General features: G+C 52.6%; 1 protein-coding gene across 1 annotated transcript in view; it reads right to left on the reverse strand.

Moving 5' to 3' along the window:
• Positions 1–32: 32 nt before the first annotated feature.
• DDR2 (discoidin domain receptor tyrosine kinase 2) overlaps positions 33–10,302 on the reverse strand; it is a 66,630-nt gene continuing 56,360 nt past the window's right edge. Inside the window, exons 16-18 of the mRNA XM_023744998.1 lie at positions 10,129–10,255; positions 9,364–9,550; positions 33–5,990 (exon numbers count right to left, since the gene is read on the reverse strand). Of these exons, the coding sequence (XP_023600766.1) occupies positions 5,856–5,990; positions 9,364–9,550; positions 10,129–10,255 (449 nt within the window). The 3' untranslated portion in view covers positions 33–5,855. The remainder of the gene's footprint in view (positions 5,991–9,363; positions 9,551–10,128; positions 10,256–10,302) is intronic.

Genomic DNA, 10,302 nt, shown 5'->3' on the forward strand with positions numbered 1-10,302 from the left:
CCAGGGGAAGAGGGATAAGGCTCAAACCACCATCAGGCGCATATTTCTTTAATCATTGTTATTTACAGTTGACCATTATCAGACTTACAGAGAATAAATAAAGAAAAGAAAATATACAATTGGTATCTCGTTCTTTTTCTAATACAGAGAATTCTTACATGCTCTATTTTGGAATGACTACAATAGTTTTAAGCAGAAATTACGTCAGTTTTCTCTTCACCCCTTGACAAGCCACGTGGCCCTCCAAAGTCCGCAGAGCAGCCCAGGTGTGCCCTCCCCCAGGAAGCCTGCTCCTCGCTGCAGCAGAGGCAGAGCCACCGGACGGACGGACGGACAGACGGACAACAGGGGGGCGGGATGGGCGGCGTGGATAGTGAAGGGCGGACGTGAGCAGCTAGACTGCACACTCGGTGTGTTTGTAGGAACGCTCACACCTTCTGTTAGTTCCCAGCCTCTTTTCAAGAAAACAAGTTTTCACTCGGAGTGATTGCCTACCCCACGGTGCCTTCCCTCAAACCTCGCAAACCCCCCCCCCCCCCCCCTGTGCTGGTACCTGCGGGTCCCGAATGCCTGCGAGCTCGGCAAGCTCGGGCTGACCGGTCCTGCCCCTTTAGAGTCCTGGAGGTTATTGACGAGACATCGGCAAGACTTGTCTCCAAAGGGCTGACTTTGGGGCCAGAGTCTGGTGCCTGCTCTGGACGGGGTGCCTTAAACAGAACGACCTTGAAATGCTGTTGAAAGACCTCAAAGAATAAGGCACACACGGGACATCCACCGATGGGGGCTGTTCTCCACCAGTAAGCTCTGGCCCTTTCTACTCTCTCCTCCAGTGAAAACAAACCCTCTAAATCACAGCAGAGCAGTTCTCCCCAATTCACCACAGTCATGCAGTTTGACAAGTTTCTGTTTCTACATTTGATTCATTCAAAAACAACACTCAGTAAGGGGTGCATGTATGGGGTGCCCAGCAGGCGAGTCTGGGCCAGGAACTTTACAGGATGTGGGATGCAGTGGTAAACAAGTTACAATCTTGTGAGTCCTAAACAGGGCACTTCAGACACCGCCACAAACCTCGCAGCTGGGAGCCACAGAGCTGGAGCCCCAATACCAGCCACCCCTCCCCTCCCCCCTGAAATTAGTATTTAATTTGGTTTAGTGTGGTTTATTTCATTTCAGAACAGATATTTAGGCAAATGAAACCTCTACTATTCTGAAAATAGTTTATCACATTTAGGGTCTATACCACTGTATTCTAGTCCTCCCACAAGGTGCCCTGGGGCCGTAACTCGGTGCCACCTACTCCTTGACCAAAACACGGGTTCACTCTGGAGTGCTCTCTTTGCCACAATTACGATCCTTCCCTGCTGTAGAAACAGCAGGAACCACCTGGATTTCCCTTCATACCTGACTAGAGGCCCGATGCACGAAATTCGTGCAAGAGTAGGCCTTCCCCGGCTGCCGGCACCAGCTTCCCTCTGGCACCTGGAACCCAGGCTTCCCTCACAGCCCTGGCTTCGTCCAGAAGGTCATCCGGAAAGACGTCAGGTCTAATTAGCATATTAAACTTTTATTATTATAGATTCGCTAGCCAGCAAGCCATGTCAGGTCTTCACTGTTCTCTGCGTTGCCTGATTCTTCCAAGTTGTTCTTGATGGTTCCAGATGCTAAACAGCCAAGCAAAGTCAGCAGATGCGTGCACGTGCGCGGCCCAGGCAGGATAATGCTCGTTGATAAAGGAACGAGTGAGTTTGTTACATTCTCTTGAAGAGTTTGTACATTTGTATCCAGATGGTGTCTTTCTGGAGGGCCCCAAGCAAGGCCAGGTTACAAACCAGCAAGGGTTAAACCCACCCAGAACAAATCAGTGCAGGTGAAAAGCTGGTGGAATCTGAGTATGATCTGTGGTTGCGCTAATAATATTAGACCAATGTCAGTTTTCTGGCTTTGGAAAAGCGTGATGGTTCGGTAAGATGTCATCATTGGGAAAGCCTGGTGTTAGGGTGAGGCCACTCTGTACTAGTTTTGCAACTTCTTGCCCGTTTTAAAATGTTTTGAAATAAGTAGTTTTAGAAACAATTGCCTTCCAAGTAGTGCAGCTGACTGTAGCAGAGAACTCAGAATGCCAGCAATCCGTCCTCACTAACCATTCCGGCTTCTTCCCGTGTTGGGAAGCATTCCAATGCATTTACCAAGTGGAAAAGACATCCATCTGCTTCGTAAAAATGTTAAATTTCCGTCCAGGAGGATTTCCCAACATACACCAGGATCTGTAACTCCCAGAAGCATTCAGGGACCTGCCATTTGCCAGGCCACAGGTCAGAGGTCAGAGGTCTCACGGAAAGGCGAAGAGGGCAGGACTACACTAAATTCAACTTAGGATCAGGGACTTAGCAGTCCTATTTGAAGAATAATTTAAGGCTTAACTATAATTTTCTTCACTTTTTTTATAGTTTTGGGCAAAGCAGATGCTACTCTGTTTTAGAATATTTCCTTGGAACTTCTTCTCTGTTCTCCTTTGACACAAAACACATGGTTGAGCTCCACTTCGTGCGGAAGCCTGGATGGAGTGAGAACGACACAGGGCTTCCGCCCGCACCCACCTCTGCGTGGGTGTCAAACAAGACTGAGTCGACCGATCTCGAGCCTAATGCTTCCCTGTTCCTGTGGCCCTTCTGGGCCGAGCAGTGATCCCTTAACAGAAGCAAGAGATGGGACGCAAAGCCGGTTGGTGGTCTGCAAACTCCCCAGGCCCAGGTCTGCATCCCAGGCAGCTCTTGGGAACCAGGTCCACGGCGGGCGGAGCTGATGGATTCGCAGCTGAGGATACAGGCGCCCAGACCTCTGCCACCTGCTTCCTTGGGAATGAAAGGGCCTCCCTGCCGGGCACCACGAGGGACTGCGCCCATGAGGAACTTCTCTCTCAGAGGCTCTGCAAAGCTCCCTTCTGTTCACACTGCCCCTGATGTCTCCTTTTTCATCATCCAGAATTCCTTCTCTCCATACATATCCTCCTTTCATCTTCACGACACTTACTTTTTCTGCCCTGACTCAGTTCCGTCTCCAGAACAGAGTCTCACCCTCGCCGGAGTCTGTCTGGCTTCCCGACCCTTCGCAGCCACCTATGCGAGGTCCGCTCTCCTTCCTGCGGCCTTTTCCTGCCACCGGCCTCCGCTCAGCCACACGCACATTCGTTCACCATCTGCCACCCCCTCCGTCCTGTGCTCGTCACACCTCGGGCACCTGCAGGCGATCCTGCCCCCGCGCTGACACCACAGCCCCCTCGGGCCTACAGGCCAGTCCTTTCTGAGCAGGGGAGTCTGGGCCGGGCACTGAGGGCGGGGCCTAGCTCTCAGCACATTGACCCACCTACACAGACATTCCAATCTGACTCCAAAACCACCACCTGGATGGAAAACGTTCCATATACAGAATAAAGGTGACGTTTAGAAAGGCTAACAGGACGCAATGATGCGGTCTGCCAGTCACCTGGAGCCGATGACCTCTCTCGCCCACGGCCGGGGAAACAGACACACCACATTCCTTTTAAATAGGTCTGCTCTCTGCGGGGTCATGAAATGCAGGGGCTGAGGCGGGATGTGGGAAAGAAGCAAGAGGAGAAAAGTTAGGCGCAGGACGGGAGAAATGCCGCCCCCCTGCCCCCCGCAGTCCTGGCAGGACCGCTGGGCCCCGCTGGGGTCGTGCTCAAGTCCCTTGAATTCTAGAGAAACGTGATGACTGATCTTATCTGTTCACCCTCCGGGCCCTGTGGTGCCAGGTTAGCGTTATTCGGTGTCTGAGAGCTGCTTCCAGACGAGATTAGCTGTGGGTTGTTGGACTGAGGAAGGCAGAGGCCTGTCCAGTGTGCGGGCCGCACCCACTCTATGAGGACTCGGCTGGAAGGAAAGGAGTCCACTCCGCCTGAAGCTGAGCTGACTCCTCAGCCTCCTCCCTGGACTGGCCCCGGTGGTCTATCCCCAGAGGCGACCACAGTCTCCCGGGTCTCTTGCTCGGCCCTACAAATGGTGCCATGAGCCGATTCCTTATAAGAATCAGAAACGTGTGTGTGTCTCCTGTCAGCTGTTTCTCTGGGGCCTCTGAATAGGACGTGACGCTAACACGGACCTTGCGAGCAGAGGGGCAAGTCCCAAGGGGGAAGCGAGCGTGTTCGGCCCTGCAGGTGTCTGACGGGCGTGGGAGCGCGCATGTGGCGGTGTTACTAGTGCGGCTGGAGCAACTTCCCTGACAACCTCCTGCCGACCAGGTTCCCAGCGAGACTGGACACATGGGACTGGGAGCCCTCCCGGCCACTGCTGCAGAGCTCTCAGCTCACAGGCCAGGAGACACAGTGCAGGCGGCAGACTTGTCCAAGATGGCACAGCTGCTCAAAGCAGAAGCGGGTCAAGCTCCCCAAGCCACTGTCCTGACTCCCCACCTGCGATCCTCCAGTTCATTGAGGGAGAGACTGGAGACCGAGTCCCAGGACACGACGGGAAGGGCGTTTGCTGGGGAAGGAGAGGCCCTGCCAGTGCCCTGGGGAGCGGGGGTGAGGCGTCCGCCATGGCCTGGAGCAAGGCCGGGGCTGAGCAGGGACGCGAGGGCGTCAGAAGCAGGCCCAGGGGTCACGCTGCTCCTGAGCCTGAGCCGTGTCCTCTGCCGTCTTCTCTTGTGTCCCCTTAGCAGGAATTGGGGTTCCCTTCACTGCTGTCCCCTGGCTCTGGGGGGGGCGGGTAGGGAGCTCGGGGGCGGTTCTGACGGGACTCTGATTTGACCGGTATCTGTTCCCACAGGTTGGGAAGCCAGACCTCCCTCTGTCTCTGCATCACGCTTGGCCTGTGCAGGGGGTCACCCAGCACCATCCACACATCACTGCTCTGGGGTCCACGTCTACGTCTGTCTCCCTAGCTCTCCAGCCCACTCACCCTGCGTGCCCCTGGCAAAGGGGGGCGGCGCTCCCCTCGCTGGTCCCAGGCGGCCCCTAGGAACACTCGGAACAGGCGCTCCCCTGTCGCACACGCCTGAGGAACCCCGCCCGCCGCCACTGCACCGGATTCATTTATTAAAACAGTTGGCAGCTTTAGAGAAGATGAACCAAAGGGCCGAGGTGAAGCTATCGAAACAGCAGTTTTTACGGATTCAAAAGCGGCCTCACTGAGACACACCTGGCCATGTGAGTAAGACGGGCTGTCCGCGGGCTTGTTTGCAATGACAGCCCTTCCGACCTCCACACAATACAATTCCTTCCTACGCAATCTCTGTTTCTAGGCACATAGACCTCCACCCTGAGCCCTGCCCACGAATGAACAAAACACCCATTCCAGAGAGCGGCGCGTTTTCAAACAGGTGACAGCTACTTGGACCCAAGAGGGACGCGCAGAGCGAGGGCCGAGCCCAGAGGCCCAACTAGGAGTCTGGCGAGTCCGAGGCGCCACTGGCCGCGCGCTTTCCCCAACCTGATCTCTGGGTCCCTAAGACATTAGTATTCAAGGTTTTACTTCTGAAACTATTTTTAAAGGCAACATAAAAAAAATATTGTAGAACCTGCACATTTATAAACATAAGCATATTTAGCCTTTATAAATTATCTAAATTATCTAGCTTTGTTCTCAACACTGTGGTACATCAATGAAAATTTCTTTACTGGATTTTACCTGCCCTAGCGGTTTTTTTTCTTTTTTAGTTCTTTAATGTAAAAAAAAGTATATATGGGTCCGGGGTGCACAGGGGGGTGGAGCGGTGGGGAACGAGGGGCGGGAGGAAAGGGACAGCCTGCCTCGTGTGCACTCGCGTCCGTGGCGTGGCGTGGGCGCGGGGCGTGGCGCGGGCGCGGGCGCGCGGGCGGCCTGGCCCGGAGGCGGTCACTCGTCGCCCTGCTGGAGCAGCAGCAGGTGAATCTCCTGGAACGAGGGCCGGTGCTTCGTGTCCCTCCGCCAGCAGCTCAGCATCAGCTTGTACACGGAGTCGGGGCAGATGGCGGGCTGCGGGAGGTAGGTCTTTGGAAACAAAAAGAGAGAACATTCAGGAAAGAGGGGAGGGGGAGCTGCTGCATCGTCATTGACTCGCCCTCCTCCACCGTCTTGGAGGTGGTCACTGCGTCCCGAGGGGCCCGCAGCCTGTCGGCCCCGCCCCCTTCATCTCCCGTCCCTTCGGCAGGACTTTCTGCTCTGGGGTCCCTACCACCAGCCCAAAGGTCAGGCGGCAGCAAATGACATCTCAGACTGGAGACCAAGTGGTTAGAACCCGGGGTCCATTTAGACCTCGAGCCTCCAAGGAAAGTGTCCTCGGGAAATTCTTCACCGTTTGTTAAGACAAATTGAAAACAAAAATGTTAAGCACATTTATTCTCAGTATTGAAATGATTGCTCTATAGCAGTGATGGCGAACCTATGACACGCGTGTCAGAAGTGATATGGGAACTCATTTTTTTGGTTGATTTTTCTTTGTTAAATGGCATTTAAATATATAAAATAAATATCAAAAATATAAGTCTTTGTTTTACTATGGTGGCAAAGATCAAAAAATTTCTATATGTGACACGGCACCAGGGTTAAGTTAGGGTTTTTCAAAATGCTGACACGCCGAGCTCAGAAGGTTCGCCATCACTGCTCTATAGGCTTCTACGCACTTTCAATTGCATGCAGAGGATTTAAGGTTTGCCTAAGCGACGGGCCCTGCGTATAAAATTCCTGCTAGAATTCATGTCGCTGAAGTTCTCCTGAATGAGATCCACTCTGTTCGGGAAGGAGTGGTGGTAACGGTGCCATTGGAAAGGCACAGAGACCACACGCAGGCTGGGCGACCCCTGGCAGGGACAGTGGGAGAGACGGCCGCACGCACGCCAACCCAGACTTTCACAGTTCACACGCCGAAATTCTACCCATACGACAGAAAGCAGTAAAATATGAATTGTAAATTCATATCATCTATAATAATAAAAGTGTAATATGCTAATAGACCAGGTATCTTTCCAGACGACCCTCAGACGAACCCGGGGCTTCGAGGGAAGCCCAGGTCCTGGGTGCCAGAGGGAAGGAAGTCCTACTCTTGCATGAATTTTGTGCATCGGGCCTCTAGTATTTACATAATAAAATATAGTAATATAAAATAATAAAATAGAAATTTAATAAATTACATTTAGTAAGTTAATGTGTTAAATAATTTTTTCTTTTTAGTTTATTGATTTTTAGAGAGAGAGGAAGGGAGAGGGAGAGAGAGAAATGTCTACTGGCTGCCTCCTGCACGCCCCCTACTAGGGATTGAACCTGAAACCTGGGCATGTGCCCTGACCTGGAATCGAACTGGCGACCCTTCAGTGCACAGGACAACACCCAAGCAACTGAGCCACACTGGCCAGAGCAAATTTAATAAATTTTTATTGAAAATTTAAAGTTGTGCTTAGAGGCAAGGAGCTTACTCAGAACAGGGTGGTGATATGTGGCTTTGGCCTGGGCTTTCGTCAAATATTTGACTTCACTACTCAACCATTGGGCATTTGGTCAGAATATATTGGTTCACTACCAGTAGGAAATGGTGGACTTTTTACACTGAATATTTTAAAATGAGTAAAAAACTACCATTTGACCCAGGGATCCCACTTCTAGGAATATATCCTAAAAAAAAAAACACACCAATCAGAAAGGTCATATGCACCCCTATGTTCATAGCAGCACAATTTACAATAGCTAAGATCTGGAAACAGCCCAAGTGCCCATCAGTAGATGAGTGGATAAAGAAGCTGTGGTACATTTACACCATGGAATACTATGCAGCAGTAAAAGAGAAGGATCTCTTACCCTTTGGGACAGCATGGAGGGGCCTGGAGAGTTTCATGTTAAATGAAATAAGTCAGAGAAAGACAAGTATCACATGATCTCACTCATATGTGGATTCTAAGTAACAAAATAAACTGATGAACCGAGTGGATCCAGAGACATGGAAGCAGGGAACAGAGCACAGAATCCCAGAGGGAAGGAGGGGGAGGGTGGGTGGGGGACGTAATCAACCAAAGACCTTGTATGCATACATGCATGGCCCATGGACACAGACAATAGGGTGCTGAAGGCCTGAGGTGGGGGGCAGGGGTGGGCTGCAGGGGGTCAATGGGGGGGGGAAGCAGACATATGTAATACTTTCAACAATAAAGAATTATTTTTAAAAATAACAAAATGAATAAAAAATCCCAGAGATTATTAGAAATTGAAACTCCATTAAGTGACAAAACTATTATATCGTGAAACTGAATAGCATAACATTTAAGTAACTAAATTTGTAACCTTAGTGCTGCGTCAAAGCTGTGTGACACGTGAGCAGCGGTGGACCTGCGGGGCCAGCATGCTGGCTTCTGCGGCTGTTTATGGTCCGATTCAGCCTCAAGGACACATGCTCCCCTGTGGGATTTCAGTCCCCAGACAGTAGCTGAGAGAGACCATCCTCCTCCCTCGCCGATAATTCCAGGATCCAGTCCAACCAGATCCAGCCTCTTCCCAGAAGCCCAGCTGCCAGGGGAGGTGAGAGCTTCTGGCCCCGTCCCTTCCCTCCGGCACTCACTGTAAACCTGCCCTCCGCCACGGCAGGGAGCTGTGGCCTCATAACAAGAAAGAGGACTGAGATCCGCTGCCACACATGGCCACTGAGTGTCAAGGTAAAATCCAGCCGCAGCGCGCTCCCCACGTGCAGCTGCGCCCTCATCGTCCGCCACCCCGTGCGCACACTGGCCTGGCCCCATCTGCACCCTGGGACCCATGTCTCCTCTTCCGCCAGAGCCTCCTCTCCCCGCTGGTGCCGCACCCCAGGGCCCTGCGGCAGAAGCTTCGATTCCCACCCACAGGAGCTTCACTGCGCCAGCCACCGGGCCTGAGAGCACCCGGCCAGCAGCGGGACCCCCGAGGCTGGAAGCCCTGCTGCCCTGTCCTGAGAGGCGGTGCCGGCCGAGGGTGGGAAGTCCAGGCGCACCTGGTTGTCTCGGGACATGGACATCTAGAAACATCGCCAGAAAGTCCAAACCAATTTTTAATGAACGCTAATAAATCACTTACTTACTTTCAAGCTTCTCTTTGTCAACCAGGGAGACAAACCTCACGGTTTAAATCAAGAGATAGATCAAACCTGAGAACGAGGATTTTATTTCCTGGAATGTCTGGGCTGCCCAGGAGCCTGACCTGCCCCCTCCTGCCCCCCAAGGATCCTGGGGGGACACAGGAGCAGAGTGTGTGCACGGTGCCTGGGCAAGAGCTGGTCTTTCACGTTATCTGGATGATTCGTGACAAAGGACTTCGTCCGGTGGCCCGTCCTCCAGCCAGCCTGTCCTGCTAAGCCAGGCCCGCTCTCCCCCCCTGAGCACCGGCCCGCCTCCCAGCCCGGCCTCACCTGCCTCCCTTGGTCCCGGAAGAACTCCCCGGTGTTCTCGATGACCTGCTCGTCGGACAGCTGGGAGTAGGGCTGCTCCTGGCAGAAGGTGAAGGCCTCCCACAGGGTCACCCCGAAGGCCCACACGTCGCTGGCCGTGGTGAACTTGCCCTGTTTAGATCGGGGCAGGAGAGAAAATAAGAACCACCTGCCCGCAGGAGGGGCTGGGGTCTCACAGCCTGAGTGACCGCCCCCACCACCCCCCCCCCCCCGGGCTCTGAAATGGCCGGCGGAGGCGCTGAGAGGACCGGGCAGTCCCCACACCTGTGCCTCACTCAGGGCTGCTTCCCCTGGACACGGGCTCAGGGCCGATGGTCAGAAGAAATGACATTTGGAAAAAAAAGTCTCTCTTACCCACCCACAGTCCAGAAGACCAAGAGTTGGATAAAAATTATAAAACAAAGAATGATGAACTTAAAATAAAAAGTAAACGGTGATAATCATTAAAATAAAAATATAGAGATCAGTGTAAATAATGAATTAGACATATGGTTATGAAATTAATTCAGAAGAGAACTATTTTGTGTGGATAACATTTCTTTAAATGATTTTTTAATTCCCTAAACTAATGAAGACCACTCAGTAGGTGGAAAGGAGAGAGGGGGAAAATACTAACTCCCTTATCACCATGGGTGTATTTTTAACCCTTTTCCCCAAGTTTTCTACAGTGAGCATGTCACATTTACCAGCAGAAATAGGCAAGTGCCAAAAAGTAACAATTAGCACTCAAAGCAGGTCATCCCATCTGAGCAGACACCAAGCTTGCGGGCTGCCTCGGCAGCCCGGGAGTCCCTGGCCGCTGCGCCCACCACCTGGGCCAGGGGGGGCCCCCCCCCCCCTCCCCCGGTGGGCCCTTAAGGCCGGAGACGCCCAAGAGAAGGGTGGGCCCCCCCAGAAGCC

The sequence above is a fragment of the Myotis lucifugus genome, unplaced genomic scaffold, assembly GCF_000147115.1.
Source record: "Myotis lucifugus unplaced genomic scaffold, Myoluc2.0 scaffold_507, whole genome shotgun sequence".
In the NCBI taxonomy this organism is placed as follows: Eukaryota; Metazoa; Chordata; class Mammalia; order Chiroptera; family Vespertilionidae; genus Myotis; species Myotis lucifugus.